The sequence below is a fragment of the Chaetodon trifascialis genome, chromosome 15 (genome assembly GCF_039877785.1).
Source record: "Chaetodon trifascialis isolate fChaTrf1 chromosome 15, fChaTrf1.hap1, whole genome shotgun sequence".
NCBI classification, from domain to species: domain Eukaryota; kingdom Metazoa; phylum Chordata; class Actinopteri; order Chaetodontiformes; family Chaetodontidae; genus Chaetodon; species Chaetodon trifascialis.
Window position 1 is genome coordinate 18,382,887 of NC_092070.1, and position 17,315 is coordinate 18,400,201.

Consider the following 17,315-nt stretch of genomic DNA (forward strand, 5'->3'; position numbering starts at 1 on the left):
ATTTTGCACACTTGGGTGTGGGATGCTTATTATTCCCTGCAAATTTTACTGACAGAGCGCTGTGAATGCAATTTCTTTTTCGGAGGAATTTCTGTTGCTTGTCTTAGATTTCTCCCTTTGGCATTGCTGCACATTTTGACTGTTCTGTTGCTGTCTTGAGAGTGTCAGAGGTCAACTGTCTGCTGTCAACCCATAGCTGGAACATGTTTAGAATTGGGTGATAGTTATCTTTAAAACTGGTGGTGGTTAGGGAAGAAATCTACTTTATGCAGTTCACAGGGTACACTGAGAAATCATCCCCGGATTGCTTGAAAATTAAACTGCTGAGAAGTTAACTGTGTTTGTTTGTTTTGAGGCCATTTAGTCAGGTGCTGATCCGGATGGCCTGACAGAAACCCAAGAATCCTGTATAATTAGACTCATGTTGCTTTAATTTAGCACATTAGTCAGACTGTTCCAAACATCACTGCCTTATGACCTCTCTTCCTCCCTGTGTATGAGTATGTATGAGAGAGAAAGAGAAAGAACAAGGTAGAGAGAGAGAGAGAGAGAGAGAGAGAGAGAGAGAGAGAGAGAGAGAGAGAGAGAGAGAGAGATGCAGAGAGGCAGAGAGAGAGTTTACCAGATTCTGACCTTTGACTAAAATACAAACTTTCAACTTTGCTACCTCAAAGGAAATTGATTTGCAGTCAGGAATCAAACAAGTCCACAATAGAGCTGCAAAGAGCTAATTTGGGATCAGACAGAGACAGAGACACTCCTACCAATTCAATTAAATACAAACATAAAGGATTAGGGCCCAGACATGATGTAAATTGCAAAGTACACTGTTGTGAAGAATAAAGTGCTTAGATGGAAATGCAGATGCTCACGTATTTGATGAAGATTGAGCCTAAAGCTACAAGAATAAAAGAGACTTTGGTGTGCCATGTCTTTGTGTTTTGCTTCTGAAGTGGCAGTCTGATCAACGCATTCAAGGAGGCAGCTAGCCTTATTGGTGACTTTCTTGAGGTAAATGTCATGACGGTGGGTTTGTTGCAGCCCTTTCACTTTACTGGCCAACTTAACCAGCGCTGACAATCTGTTTTAACAGTTAAACATATCAGGCCAAAAGTTCACGAAAACATTGCACACTGAAAATGAATCTGTCTTAAAAAGAACTCACTTTACGTCACATTCTTGCACATACAAGATATATAGAAACAAAAATGCGTCATCGAAATTAATGTCAGTGTCCTTATTTTAGATCTAAGTGTGGATGACTGGGATGTGACCTTTTAAAGTCAATAGAGACCTTATTTCTTGACATTTAGTTGGTTCACTATCATGATGGCTAGAGCAGATTTGAAAATTGGCCTTAATGGCTGTGTGTGGCTGAGCATTTATTGGTGCCACTTGTACATAAAACAGCCTGAGGTTTCTGTTGTTAGAAGCCAGCAACTTCTGTAAGTATTTAATTTACGCGGCTTGTTTATGTCTCTGTATAAATTCAGAATTTAAGCCTTGGGGTCTTAAATACCTTTAGATCTGTACCTAATGTTTTCCACCATTGGAGCCCAGCTGTAATTCACAGCTTAACCTATTTACAGCCCCATTGCAATGCTAGGGGACTGAGAGGGTGAGCTCTCAAAGCTGCCTGGAGTGAATGGCGTCTGCTATGCAACTGAATAATGCCATAAAATGCAACACAGTGTTTTTCTGCAAGCAATGTCTGGGCAACGGTAAACTCTCTCCACATGTTTAATTAACAAGGAGAATAAAAGGCGAGTTCTGTATGAGCGGCAAAAGAGCTACAGGAGGCAATTTGGGTTTAGGATCCTCATTTCAGATGCCTGGAATGCTAAGTGCTGAGTTGCCCTGAACAGGCTCTCTCAAGCAGCTGGTGGGGGACTGGCTGTGCACAAAACTCTGATCCTGACTAATGCTCACGGCAGCACTTTATCAACATAACATCTAATAACATGACCAGCGGACTGCAAATAAAGCACAGTCACATTGTAATGCGAAAGAGAGAGAGAGAGAGAGAGAGAGAGAGAGAGAGAGAGAGAGAGAGAGCCAACACTGGGCGAATTCTCATATCTGCAGGGGCAACAGTGAGCAGTGCTCATTGCAAATAAGCATAATTTGATGCCGTGTATATTTGCACAACACAAAAATCTCCATGTTATCAATTGATAAGATCAGTTTTGATGTTTGCAATAAAAATCAACCTGTTTCAAGTGTTTTCATGAGACTACTATCAATCATCTTGATAGATAATGAGATGAGAGCTTATTTATGCCAGTGAAGTGTTCAAATTGTGATAAATGCGATGCAGACATATTGTTGCTCTCTGGTGCATGCTGAGTGGTGTGCAGGTGTCAGCTGTCAGGTGTGCTGCAGTAGGATTATGGGTTCGGCTGCGTACCACCCCCTACCCTATAATAACACACAAAGAAGACTGGCCACCTGCTGCCACATCTCAGAGGAGCTCGTCTCTTCCGACTCTTAGGAAGCAGGAAGCCTCCACACTTTAAGACGAACTTCCAGCCACACTAAACCCTGCTCTTCAGCTCGAAAAACAACCGGCACTTAACTGAGCCAGACAACAAAGTGCTGTCACACTGGCAGAGTTTAAGTGTTAGACTGACATGACTAAAAGCATGCTGCCACCATCTGCCACAAGCTCCACCCTACCTTAAGTATTTTCTATAGTTATTCATACAACACTAGAAACAGGAACGCAAGCATGTAAACAATGTTGTTTAAAGGGATGGAATTAGCGTCACTCAGTGAGCATGAAATAAAAGAAAAAACATCGTATTTTCTTCTATCTGCTCCATAACTATGTGCAGATGACTCATTTTTTTTCTTTCTTTTGCAGCTGATCCCATTGATGTCCTGCAAGTGCTGGAGCTGTCAGAGAACATGGAGGGGGTGTCCTTGGAGGCTGGTCTCTGCACCAGCCGCAGGGGCATGGAAGAGACGGACCTGGCCTACAAGATAGACAAAAAGATCCAGCTCAGTGCTCCCACCAAACAACTCTTCCCTGGTAGTGATTTTTTTTTCCTCTGAGACCGTATACTGTACAGCATACCCTGCAGTCCAAAAAAGAAATGGCAAGAAGTACTCAAATGTGTCACTTTTGTGAGGGATTTTTCACTCTTCTTAAGAAATCTTAAGAAACTGCATGTACTCCTCCTTGTGGGTGCTCACTGCTTTCATGGGCAACATTTTTAATTAATACTGTCTTTGCTGAGGTCTCACTGGCAGTGGGTGGTGCCTGCATGTTATAGAAATGTCTGCTCCCTGCTGTGCTTTCTCGTATGACTTAACAGCACCTCCTCTCCTCTCCTCTCTTCTTCCAGATTCCAAATTTCCGGAGAATTTCTCCCTGATGGCTACAGTCCGAGCTAAAAAGGGCTCCCAGTTCTTCCTGCTTTCAGTGTATGATGACCAGGGAGTGCAGCAGCTGGGGCTCGAAGTAGGCCGTTCGCCTGTCTTCCTGTATGAGGACCAACATGGGCAGCCCACACCAGAGATGTACCCCATCTTCAAGAAGATCAACCTGGCAGATGGAAAGTGGGTAGTTGGATATGGATAACATATCTGCCCTTCTGTTGATTTGACAGCATGCATATTAACTGTGCATTAACTTTTTCAAGCCTTGAAATCTGAGGCTGCCTCACATTTCTGAGTTTGATGCACAGAGCCCATTCTTGACCTTGAGCGACCTCAACAGGAATAAGATGCTTGTGAAGATGTTGCTGCAATGATTTGACTTGATCAAAGGAGTTAAGGAAATCAAAACCCTCACAGTCTCAGGCTTAAAGGCACTTGTGTTTTGCTTGACTTGAAAGAGGCGTGAAACCGCTCATTGCATTGCTGATTCTGCAGGGCAACACACTTATCTTCAAACACAAGATACTTCTAATACTTCCCTCCGAGGCTCAACTTGTCTGGCAGTTCTCACTCTCTCTTTGTCCTTTCAGATGGCACAGGATAGCCTACAGTGTGCAGAACAAGTCTGTGACCCTCTACTTGGACTGTCAGATGGTAGAGACCCTGGATCTGTTGCGAGGGGACGACGCTGTAGTCAGCACAGACGGTGTCACTGTGTTTGGGACACGGCTGCTGGATGAAGATGTGTTTGAGGTAGGACATTATCAAAGTGTTGGAGCATGCAGCAAGGGTGCTGTTGGGCAGTTACTAAGAAGAATAACAGATCTGAATAAATCATGTACTGTGGCTTTTTTGTGCATTCTTGCATTGATGTAGACAAAGGAAGTAAGCGAGAGTCAGCATCACGTGAACTATGTGTTATTAAGTATCTGGGTGAAACCATGGAAGACCGTGTCATTGGCCTGATATGCAATGCATATTAGCTGAATCATCTGACAAGACACTGTAGGGGGACGTCCTGATGACCTTGTTTTCATTTGTATGACTATTTCTTACATTTTATATATACTGCTGCTGACTAAAACATTGTTAGAGGCCTGTTACTTGTTAGTAAAGTGACAAGGATTTGGGTAGTTTGTTGAACAGATAGATAACCTCTTCATGCTCTACCAGTGGCCAAGCACTGCTCATCTCCACTTTGTTTGAAATTCTTGTCAGGATCTGAAACATCATATTGTACAGTCTGTACAGTGTGATACAATTTGCAGTTGTGTTGATGAAATTGTGGGATAAGCAGAATATTTTTAAAGCTGCTTAAGAAAAGATTTAAAGGGGGCTGTGAGGTCTCCTGTCAATCAAGGGCTGCAGGAACAAAGCAGTGCAGGGGAGAGATGTTTGGGAGGGAGTCGGGGAGGAGGGGGTGTGCTGTTCAGACATGCCCAGCCTCATCATTTCCATTGCAAAGCCAAGCAATGACACATTCTTTTCACATTTTGGATTTGGCTTTAGATGTGTTCATGTGAGTCTGAATGGACATTACGAAACATGCTTGACTGTGAACGTCTGCAGTTTGGTCATGTCCTCTGGTGGTCAGGGCTCCTCTTCTAGGACAATATCTGCATCTTGTGGCTACACATGTCTTTTTTGTTTTGTAGTAGCACGAGACATGTATCGCAGATGAAGTCAGGGACGTGCAGACTCTTAGAGGGGCAAGGGACCTAATTCATGAAAGGCAGTTTTTGCAGATAAATCTACCTGGAATGACTACTTTTGCAACACTTTTAAAGGGGTATTATTTAAAATGAACCCATTGGTGAGGTCAGTTCAAACACTACTACATGACAGTTAATGATACATGCGTGAACTCTCACCTAGCCCTCTGACTGACATCCTCACTCTCAGAAGCTCACTTCATGGCTCCCTCTCTTACTTCCATTATTCACCTCTTAGGTTACCACCTCTCCATAGAAGGCATCATTGCTTCCATAATAACAGGCAATAAGAAGATGCTGGTATTGTATGGCTAATTCATGTATCATATTATAATGCTGAGGTTTGGATGTCATCGTGCATTTTAGCCACAATCCCTGCAATCAAAATTATCTTACTGTTTAAGTTCATTAGCCTGTATACCTACCAGTGGACCCCAGTCATCATGTGTGATCAATGATCAAGATATTAGAAAACATTTTATTAAGTTTTGAAGTTGAAGTACACTTTCTTTAAGAACATTAGAATATATGTTCACATGTGTATCCACTTGCGGGGAACAAAAATGTAGGAGCAAGGAGATTCAAACTAGCGGTTCCAATTCCTGTTTCTCTCTGCAGTAACCTTTACAATCATAAGCCATTCTCTGTGCTTCCCATGACAATATGCAACCCCTACTCCATTGTCATTCCCAGTGAGGCTCCACTCTAAATCTCTCACCCACAGCATGAAATAGAGATCAGTTCAAGCCCCTTTCCCTATGTCCCAGGGGCTCTGTGTCTGCTCAGCAATGGAGCAAAGAAAGAAATGGAAAGATTGAGAGTGATATGAGGTACAGTCAAGTTTAGATAAATGACCACCTTCCCAACCTTCTTTCCCCTCAGTGTCCCAAGAATACCGCACAGTCTGCAAAAGGGAACATACTGTTAAACTTTAAGAGTACAGAGGGAGGGTTGCTATCACTCCCTATTGGCCTAATAGACAGAAACCACAGCCTTCTTCACTTTCACCAGGAGAAAACCAGATGTCCTGACAACACCTTCTGCCTTTAGGTTTTTTGCACGTGTTGTCAATAACAAACTTCCTGCCCTTGTCGACACATTAACTTTGCCCTGACTCAACCTTGGTCGCCCTTCCCATGCTGTAAGTTACTCTGTGCTCCCTTCTTACTCTTCTCTCTCAGACACTGATAGGCATTCCAGTTTTTAAATTACTTTATAGCCCACTTCAGTTAAGAAACGTGTCTCCTTGTGGGCTCTTAAAATTCCCCTTTTCAGAGGCAATGGGGACTTTAATCTTTGGCCTTTCTCCAAAAACACACATGCCCTTATTAATCATCCCATGTGAAGAGTTATGATGATGATTCAGTATTTGTGGTGATGACTAATACCCTTCAGACTATCTGTTGATCAGATCCATCCTTTAATCCAATCCAGGCACTTTATGTGGTCATTGTGGTCATGTGTATATGGAAGATTGCACTTCAAATCTCGAATTGAGTCTTAACATCTTGTTTTCTGTGGAGCAAGGAGAAAAATCCTCAAAAACATTCAGTTTTACAATTTTTTCTGACATACGTGATGTTGAAATGTGTCTTGGTGTGCGCATGTACAGTATGTGTTCACAGCCTTGAGTATATATGTCTGGCTGTGCATATTTAAGCATGGATGTTGCACACCTCTGGTGAGGCTGGTACCAGGGGAAGAGAGATTAAGCATGCTGACCTCTGGGCCTCTGTTCCCAGGCCCTGATTCTGGGGGAGGAGGTCAGTGTTCTGGCCCAGTTCTTCCAGCGTGGGAGCTCAGCGTGGGAGCATGGGGACTGTGGTCAGCCACTAATGTCTCTATTGCTTCCAGATTGTCTACAAATGATACCGAAGTTTGGTGTTCAAACACTCTGCTTGCATTTGCAGTAAAGCAAACATCAAACTGTCCACAAGTCTGGTTGTGCTCCTTCTTGGCTGTTGTGCACCCTGCGTATGTGCCTCCAACACGCTGACTGCTTAGATAAGACCAGCCCAGCGTTTATTTGTTAGGAAATTCAGATCCTTTTGGTCTGGATTAGCACTGAAAAGAAGAAATGTTTTTGGCTCACTCTTATAGGCATGTTGAAACTATGACTTGCATATCATTAAAGGGCAGCTCTATTTAAATGTTTCACAACCCCATCAATCAGCCACACAAATCGGAAAAGCACATTATGTCAGTCAAGGTCTGTTTAAGTCTTATTTTGCCTTGGTAATGACTTATGTCTGAGGGTCGTCAGATGTTTTTGGTTACTCATGAGCATCTGTTGCACTTTAAGCAAATGAGGAGCATTAAAATGCTGTTTTATTTACAGTGAGTGTGTTTGTTATAAACTTTTGGTTGCTTCATCACCCACACAGAGAAGTTATTTTTTAGAGATTGAGATCTGATTATGGGACTACAAATGAGTGTATAGCACCTCATACACAATCTAGTTATTGGTGATTTTGGTGAAGCACTTTGACTCCTGGCTAGCTGGCACCAGACACTTTACTGCAGACAGCAGGGGGAAGCACAGAGGTCACCCTCTGCAACACTAATGACCCTTTGCCAATAGAGCCGTGTGCGACCTCATGCAGGATGTTTGTTAGCCATCAGATTTTTGTGGATCCAGCTTAGGTGTTTTCCTTTTCAACACGTCCTCTCATGTCCCGTTCAGATGTCATTACCCTGTCCTAAATGGAGAATGGCAGAGCACAGATGATTTTGGGCAACACTTTACTCGCTGTGTGTTTCTAGGGGAGAGAGCCCCTGCTAGGCAAGAAAAACAGGAAAACTTCTCTGTGAAAGTGTTGCCTTTGATCTCAAATTGAGATTGGATTAGATTGGATTAACTCCCTGTTGCCTTTCTCTCTCACTTCTTTCTCTCTGTCTCTCACCTTAGAGTGCAATAATTTCCTTTGCTTGACACTGGCTTTTGGCCAAAACAGGAAGAAAAAAGGATAAGGGGATAACAACTCCTTTCATGTTTGATGTATCAAAGCATAAATGACTGTTTCAACAGTCTTTTCATGGGTTTACAGTTTTCTGTGTGGCAATGCAGAGTTTGTGTGGACATGCATTGCTGATAAAGCATGATTTGAGCTGTTTTCGAAGATATACGAGCTGGTGGCGGGAAACAGCAATATGTTTTGATTTATTTCACCTCTGGTCACTGAAGCCTAATTAAAGAGATTACAATGGGACTATAATTACCACAACATCAAGCAGTTAATCTGACTTGATTTATCACTAACGGCTGCCCGGCTGTCCCGGGATAATGTTTCATCCAGCAATATGTCCGCAATGGCCTGTCAGTTACATAGATTCGTTTTGCTAATGTAATCTAAACCTTGTAACACTGCAATGGATCTGTGTGCTTTTTATTTATATTGATTTACTTTCTGACTTGCATCTCAAAGAGAATTAGCACTGCAGCTCACAGTTATTTGTATTTGTATTTTTTTTTTTTTTCATTTTTCTACCAATAAAATGTCAACAATATAAGTGACGAATGGCCATCAAAATGTATATGAACCAAAACTGTTTTTATAGTCACATGTAACAGATGGAAGCATTTGTTGATAATTGACAAATTTGTGCCTTACACAATGAAATTATGTGAGAAATATAGCGATGTTGGGTATAAGGCCATTAAAGCCAGCAGAGGCAGAGGGCTTAATGCTGCAGGGTCTAGCAGTGCTGTGTGCGTGTTTGTGTATACACACTGGCTACGCCTCCAGGGTGGGATGGGAAGTGAAAGGTCCTGACAGGGTGGTGAGAGAGAGCTATTTGACTGTTTCGTGTACACAGTCAGGCCCCTCTTGGAGTTATGGGAACACAGTGTCAGTAGCAATTGTACCAGTAGTGACAGTTTGACCATGCTACTGTATTACACTTGGCTTTATTTTGAAGTATGCTGCCAGTTTTGTTGTTCTCATGGTGTCTGTGGTGTTGTGGTGTATCGTTGCAGGTTTAGTCTTCTGGTCCTCAGAATATCTCTTCACTGCACAGTAGCAGCAGCTGTATATATGTCAGTGCCCCAGTGGAGTGATTCTGCATCTCCCATATGCCTGGTTTTATATGACACTTGTCTGTCTTTCTGTTTGTTTTTTCGTTTTATTTCAGGGAGATATTCAGCAACTACTGATTCTGGAGGACCCCCAGGCTGCTGCCAGCTACTGTGAAAACTACATACCAGACTGTGACTCTGTTTTGCCCTACAACAGCCAAGCCCTGGAGCTGCAAGAGGTCAGTATTGCCACCAACAGGAGGCAGTGCCAACAGGAAAAACCCACGCAAATGTCCTGTTCTTCAACAGTTGATAGGATGTGTAGCTTTAGATCACCTCAGTTAACTTGGAACTGGCTTGGAGTTTTATTTCAACAGGAAAGCTGAGATGATTATTTCTTCTTATTTATTGTTTCATTGTGTTTTTCACACTTCCTTTGACTCCAGTGCTAAAGTGGGCTTGGATAACCCCTTGATTCACAGCCAACCCTTAAAAGGAAGACAAACAAGCCTATCAATAGACCTGTGTGTCCCTAAGACTTCCATAATTTACAAGCAGACAACATCCAGAGCCAAGAAGAGCTCTGCAAATGTACTGAGTGTTTGCAAAAAGAGACTTGAGAGATTAAGACAGAATAGGTCATCAGTCAAAGGAGAGGCGTCTTCTTTCAAATGCCTCCAGGAGTGCAGCATTCTTAAGGTCAGGTGTTCCTTTGTCAGAAGCCAAATACACACGTGCACACGAGGACACACACACACACACACACACACACACACACACACACACACACACACACACACACACACACACACACACACACACACACGCACACACACACACACACACAGTTATATAGAGCCAGGAGCAGATAAGTCAAACATGACATAATAGCTCTTCCCCTCCTCAAGGCATGTATAAAAAAATGAATCAATCATGGATATGAATGACTGTATATTTCTTTGGTGGCGTGTGAAAGATAGAAATAAGGAGGCAGGAGGGATCCAGAGAAGCAGAGGCAGGGAGATGTGCGTGCGTGTGCGTGCGTGTGTTCGTTTGTGTGTGTGTGTGTGTGTGTGTGTGTGTGTGCGCCTGAGCTTCTAGGAATACACAATTTTAACTGAAAACTTGAATATTGTATCTGTGTGTCTATTTTTTATGTGTATTCCACATGCATATACTTAAATCCATGCACACTCGTGCATGTGTGTCTGTACATAAATGTGGTCAGTGATAATGCTCCAGACACGGTTCATTAATGTTAGTGTGAGGCCACTTCGATAGTCATCCAGCTGGATTTTGCAGAACTACAGCTGAGCGATGAGTTTTGAATTCAGAGCATGTCAACATCTGTCACCCCACTGACCTACTTCCCATCATTCTCCCTTACACACTGACCTTGTTTACAAGTGGATCTAAATCAGGTCTGATGTCTTTCACAGACTGGGCCTTCAGCATCATTTTCAGGCAGAGTCCATTCCTATTACTGACATGCAATGGAGATCTCTATGGAGGATGACACAAGCCATGTTTGCTCACTTGCAAGAGCACTAAGAATTAGCACGTCTGTAGGATCATAGACAGGGTGACCCCTGACCAGACGAGCAAATACGTCTTCTGCTTTGACTCCAAGGAAACAACTCGACATTTGTTTGTCCCTTCTCATTTCATGTGTGCTTTAGGTATTTACCAGCTCAGTGGGAATCACAGTAGGTATCTGACCCTTTAAGGGTGACCTGCATGCATCGCTTTAGTTTACTGCTACATGTTATTTCCTTTGTTGTATTTTCATTCACAGAAGTGTTTGTTTTTCTCCACCCTCCACCTGTGCCCTCATATTACATTCCCTTTTTCATAAAAGAACCCCAAACTTGGGTCTGACAGCTTGATGCAAAGTGACCAACCTGAAGAACCAAAGGAGCACTCCAAAAAGGAAAGGAAAGGCAACAAGAAGAAGAGGGACAAGGGCTCTAAAGGCAAAGGCAAACGCAAGGGCAAGGGGAAGGGCAAGAAGGGATCCAGAAAGAAAAAACACCAAGAGGAGGGTCTTGAGGATGGCTTCCTCAGAGTGTCCACAAAACTGCCTGAGTATCTATCCCAAGAACCTTTTAAGCCCACAGAGTTGCCAGAAATTAAGAGCGCCCTACAAACTGTCATCCCCACTGAAGTCTTCGACAAGACCCTCATAGAGATGCCCACACATGAACCTGACTCTTCAACTGAGGCCTCCTCTGTGGTGCCCAGTGCATTGCCTGAATCAAAGGTTACTGAGGAGGTAGACAAGTTTACCTTCAGCTGCTCTCTGCTCCAACCCCCTCCTGGCATTTGCAGTTCTAACCAGTCACTGCCCTAATAACTCCTAACCATAGCGAGCACCTCCTCCCTCTACAGTTGCTTACCACCACCACTAACCAGCACCATCCTAATCATCACCTACTCTACATGCCTATGAAAAACTTTGGAAAATGCATCTTAAGTGAGAAACTTTGATGATATCACTATATGCCTTTCGGCTGTACGTGTATTTTGTGTAGTTCATGAAGTAGAAAAGCGTCATATGCACAGTACGCACAGTATATATCGTCCTGTGCACGATCCGACAGAATGAGTGTTGGGTTTACACTTCATTCAAGGTGGATATTTTGCTCAGATACCATCTAAATCATTTAAATCATACCACATATGCTATTATGAATATGCCACAATAACTGTTTTTATTTTTTTTTAAATCAAGTTAAATCAAGGAGCTGTTGCTGGAGCATGTAGCCCATCAACTAATTACACTCCAGCACTGGAATTAACCTGTCAACCTGTATCCCGGATAATCCACACTTTCCCATAAATTCCACCTGTTTTGCTAACATTCAGTTCATTGCTAACTTTAACAAATGTACCTTTTCTTGGGAGCACTGGGTGCTAATGAGAAGTGCTCAATGTCCCCAGTTCATCTTTGCTATGACTCATTTCAGTGTGTGTTTGCCTGCAGGAGGCCAAGCCAGTGACGAAGCCAGTGGTGGAGGAGTATGGAGATAACCTTTACGCAGACCTCTATGATGATCTCTCAGTTTCCACGGTAACAGTGGGCCCGAATGTTACTGAATATGAGGTAGGTTAATCGCAAATAATGCCTTCACATATTTTAGTATTCACTACCCCTGCCACCAATGGATTTTTTCATTACTTAACAGACTCTTGAATATGAAGATTTCAAGAATGATACAGAGTATGAAGAGTATGAAGCATACGAGGACGGCTTCGACTTTGCAGAGCGGGAGAGAGCAGAGGCGTGGAACGGAGAGGTAATTTTTAAAGTGGACTCATATATCAAGTGAGTGGTCACGTCTTCAGTTGTATGTGTCAAGTGATTTCTAACAACCCACATCTATTCATCTGTTTCTCCTCTTCAGGCTAGTCTCAGAGCAGAGAAAGGCCAGAAGGGAGAGCCAGCTATTATTGAACCGGTGAGCTACTAGAGGCATTCAGTGAATAGTCGAGTAGCTTTGAGAAAGTTAGTGAGTTAATACTGTCCTAATGTACATTTCATCATTACAACACTCCACAGTAGCAACTGCAGCATTTCCATACAGTGAGGAAATGTGTAATAACATCTGCAAATATCTGTATATAACATGGAATAATATGTTAACTGTTTTAGGAGCTGCATAGCAAATTTTGTTGTACAATGTGCAATGACAGTAAAGGTATCCTATTCTATTCATTCTATCTGTGCTTGTTTCTAGGGTGTATTAGTGGAAGGACCCCCAGGTCTACCAGGGCCAGAGGTAAGCCTATTCACTAAGAAAAAGGACATTTTGATGGTGTTTCCGTAATTGTATTACATGTGGCACAATGTAACATAAGCAGGAACTGTCCAGATGTGGTGCAAAATGTTTTGGATTCTAGCCATCAGTATGTGACTGTGGTGTTTTCGGAAAAGGAAACAAGGTTTTCAGGAGTGAAGACCCAAAAATACACTTCTGCACTACATTGAGATAAAAGATGGCACTTTGTGAAAGATCGTTTTATGTCTTTCATCATGTAATGCACCACGAAGTGACCTCTAAAAGTACAAAGAAGTAGCAAGATTTAAATTCAAAAGTGCATAAATAAATAAAAAGGGAGTATTAGAAAGCATTCGGAGGGTTAGAATATGGTGTGGTGGAGTATTATTTTGTTTGATATTAAGCCACAGTATTGTAACGTTCTGTGATGTTTGTTTGACTGATGTGAACGTTTCCTTCACAGGGACTCACTGGCCCAGCTGGACCAACAGGTCCTCCAGGACCTAGGGGAGATCCTGGTGAATTGGTGAGTGTGGCTTAGGCTTAGACCTAGACCCAGTGGGCTAGTTTGACCCCAGTTTGACCACTTCGCTTGTGGGTTAGAGCTGTGGGTTCAGCTAGGATCACAATGTCCTAGTTCAATACTGAACTGAACCAGCTGGATTTCAGGGACGGATGTTGACTCACACATGTTTGACCTGATTTTCTTTTGTGTGTGCGTGGATGTGTATTACTGATGTTGTGGGAACATAAATCTGTTGACTCATTCATGTTGTGGGGACTTCCTTATGGGAATAAAATGCAAGTCCCCATAATATAAACCATTAAATTTTAGGATGAAGACTTGGAGGTTTAGGTTAGGTTTAGGTTAAGGTTAGTGTTAGGATTAGGGTTGTTAGGGGTCAAGGGGTAAGGGGTTAAGCAAGTAGTGGTTATGGATATGGTTCAGGTAAATCTCCCTGTAAGACTATGTAATGTCCCCGAAAGTGATGGAAACATCACTCTGTGTGTTTATGTATTTGTGTGTGTGAGACAGAGAGAGAGTGAATTTGACCATGATTCATCAAAATGGAACACAACACACGTACTCTGACGGACGCTCTGTTGTTTCCCAGTTTTTGATGTCTGTGAAGATTCTCAGTCATCCAGGTCATGGTTATCCAAGCAGGGTTGATTCAACCCTGCTTAGGCAACCAGTTTCTGGATGTTTTTATCATTTTGCCTTGCAAAGATGTTGATGGCAGTGTATTACCATGCAGATCCCCACTGCTTACAAGCAAATCACCTTGGATCATTATACAGCTTTTAATAGCTATGCACATTTCAGGTTCAGCCCACATGAAAAAAAAGCTAGATTTTATTAGCTGAGAAGAAATATGAAAAGATGCAACAGCACTGGCTTTCCATGAATCAGGCACAGATATCAATAAGTGGGGAACAAATGTAATGCACTGTATCTACACTATAATCTCTTTATCCATGACAGTAAAAAGGCATGAATATGAATCATCGAATGTGTGCTTGCTCTAAAAAGGTTAACTGAAACATAGGAAAATATTGCCTCTTTATTTGTTTATATATACTTTTAATAGTCTGGACCAACAGATCCTCCAATGTAATTGTAATTGCATAATTCAATTGTAATCCATCATGAAAAAATATTGTTTGTGCATTTTTTGTACATTTGTTCACATGTATATATCAAACATGTGTTTTAACATTTGATGCTTTTGGATGGTATAATTTAAAAGCAGCAATTGCCTATTGATCTTTCTGAAACACAGATATTGTAAGTATAATGTGAAGGAGTCATAGGAAAAACTCTGCTTAAGCCCATATGTAAGCCTGTCCACCAGTGATTGACACATCTGAATTAGCTCATGTCTTTAAGGCTTTATGTAATACTTATAGGGACATCATGTAGACATTTAATGCTCCAGGTAGAAAACCATAAGCCTGCTGTATGACTTACTAGATTTTACCTTGACAACTCATTTTATTGCATATTCACAATTAAACACTTAAAAAACAAATGAAAATGTTCACCACTGAGATAATTACATGCATTTCTACTGCTGTTTTACCTGTGCCAGAAAGTACCTGAAAACAAGTGTTAATTACTGCATTTGGCAAACAGCAATGATTCATACAAATATTGGATCAAATTCATTTTAATCACTCGTGGAGGACTGTATCTTTCCCATTTGAATACTTATTCCATAACAGTAATCTGATGAACGCTATCTATCTGAATCAATGTTCCATTAAATGACTTGTTAAAAGGATATTTACAATGTGTAAACAGAAGATAAGGTAGTGTGTGCATGTGACAGACCCTGTGGAAACGAAGCAAAGGTTGTTTTTGCAGTGATTAGATTCCAGGGCTGTTCTCCCCCCCCCCCCCCCCCCTCTCTCACACACACACACACACACACACACACACACACACACACACACACACACACACACTCACACACTAGTCAATACTTATCTCTTTCTCCATCCTCTTCATTCAGGGTCCCCCAGGACGCCCGGGTCTTGCTGGGGTTGATGGGATTCCAGGTCCTCCAGGAACCCTGTTGATGCTACCAGTAAGACCTCAGATCACACTCATGCTTGCCCACATGCACAAAAACTCTCACAGAGCTTACCTTTTCCCGGTGTGGAGAAGTGGCATGACCACAAGGGGGGGCTGTGTGATTGAACTTAATTTGCATTTGGGGAATCCTGCAGTGGGGACTGATTCCTCTCTTTCATTGCCTCCAGTTCCAGTATGGAGGTGATTCCCAGAAGGGACCAGTGGTGTCTTCCCAGGAGGCGCAGGCACAGGCTATCCTGCAACAGACCAAGGTACACCTCAAAGGAATTTGTACTTCACTCTCATTGTGCCATATTATGAGTTATCAGCCTGTGCAGTCCGCATAAACCACCCAGTTGTCTTTTCTTTCAGCTGTCACTGAAGGGACCTCCAGGTCCACTGGGTCTCACAGGGCGACCAGGCCCACTGGTAAGGTACTCCTCTGCCCTTGAATACATTTGCATCATGCCTCAAAGGCTCATGCAACCTTTTACCCCATCTTCACAATCTGTTGGACCAGACACAAAATCTACTCTCTCCTTCCCATCCTAAGCTCATCATTATGCATGCTCAGTATGCTCATGTTGCTGTGATTGTGAGATCACTGCAGGGTTGAAAAATGAACAGATGATTTGTTCTTTGCTCATTTATGCTTTATTTCTTTGGTGCTAAATTCGAGTTAAGAGTTGAATTGCTCCTGGAAGTCTCCTGATCCTTCTTCCTTCCAGTTGTGGGTCACTGACATGTTATCGTTAATACAAATGGAAAAACTCCGCACTGGCTCAATGAACACTTTTACCACCTTGTGGAATCCATTTCTTGCTCATTTTGAAAAGGCCAAAACAGATTAACTGTGCTCCTGTCCCAACAACTCTGTCTCCTGCCTGTGCATCTAATTTAAGCATCTGAGCCCTATTGTCTTGTTTAATGATGAAAAATTAAAAAAAAAAAACTATATTAAAAAAAGAGTTGAATTGCACCTGTATATCATGTCATACTTAAATAAATTCTTGTTTATATTTTTCAGGGTGCTCCAGGTCCAGCTGGCCTCAAAGGAGACAGAGGAGACAATGGCCATCCTGTAAGACCTTATATCATACCCTCTTCTTTTTTTTATTCTGTTGCCAGCAGCGATACAGTAAGCTCTGTCGGGTGGCCGGCCCACAAAAATTTCCACAGTTTTCACCCTAGAGGGCAGAAAGTTGCCATGGAGGTCAAGCATTTGTGAGGTTGTGTGTGTGTGAATGCATGAACACATGGATGCCTGGAAGTATGTTGTCACTATTGCAAAGTTGCGCTTGCTCTCTGCCTTTCTCATATAGGGACCACATGGGTTACCAGGCCCTCCAGGAATTAATGGGAAGCCAGGAAAGAGGGTGAGATATCTTGAGTATTGCAGATTTCTACTCTGAAAACCTCCGTGTCTGCACTTTGTGTTAAAAACATACTGTGGCTGATGTACTATAAAGAAAAACCTTTTTCAACTGGATTGTGTGACTCATAGGGGCGTGCAGGAATGGATGGAGGTCGTGGAATTCCAGGCGAAACAGGCCCTAAGGTAAATGCTTTGAGATCTCACCGCTCTGCATTGCAGTAGTAATAATTTCAAATAATTGAGCTGCACCAACGATCCACATTTCCTTACTGCATATTTGGATACTAGTTGGTCTCCATGTATTCAGTTTATTGTGTACATGTGCACAAAAATACTGTGCTGCACATGATCAGGCAGCAAAGTCTTGTACAATAATAAATGTCCACTTGAAAATGTAAGGCTTTAGGTATCCAGCAGCCCACAGCTTATTATATGTATTGACAATGAGGCAACTCAATAGCTAACAGCTGCAGGA

General features: G+C 42.3%; 1 protein-coding gene across 1 annotated transcript in view; it reads left to right on the plus strand.

Moving 5' to 3' along the window:
• The first annotated feature begins 4,019 nt into the window (after positions 1-4,019).
• col5a3a (collagen, type V, alpha 3a) overlaps positions 4,020-17,315 on the plus strand; it is a 36,189-nt gene continuing 22,893 nt past the window's right edge. Inside the window, exons 1-14 of the mRNA XM_070981130.1 lie at positions 4,020-4,134; positions 9,225-9,347; positions 10,967-11,380; positions 12,092-12,211; positions 12,294-12,404; positions 12,513-12,566; positions 12,846-12,887; positions 13,351-13,413; positions 15,404-15,478; positions 15,654-15,737; positions 15,838-15,894; positions 16,493-16,546; positions 16,788-16,841; positions 16,970-17,023. Of these exons, the coding sequence (XP_070837231.1) occupies positions 4,033-4,134; positions 9,225-9,347; positions 10,967-11,380; positions 12,092-12,211; positions 12,294-12,404; positions 12,513-12,566; positions 12,846-12,887; positions 13,351-13,413; positions 15,404-15,478; positions 15,654-15,737; positions 15,838-15,894; positions 16,493-16,546; positions 16,788-16,841; positions 16,970-17,023 (1,407 nt within the window). The 5' untranslated portion in view covers positions 4,020-4,032. The remainder of the gene's footprint in view (positions 4,135-9,224; positions 9,348-10,966; positions 11,381-12,091; positions 12,212-12,293; positions 12,405-12,512; positions 12,567-12,845; positions 12,888-13,350; positions 13,414-15,403; positions 15,479-15,653; positions 15,738-15,837; positions 15,895-16,492; positions 16,547-16,787; positions 16,842-16,969; positions 17,024-17,315) is intronic.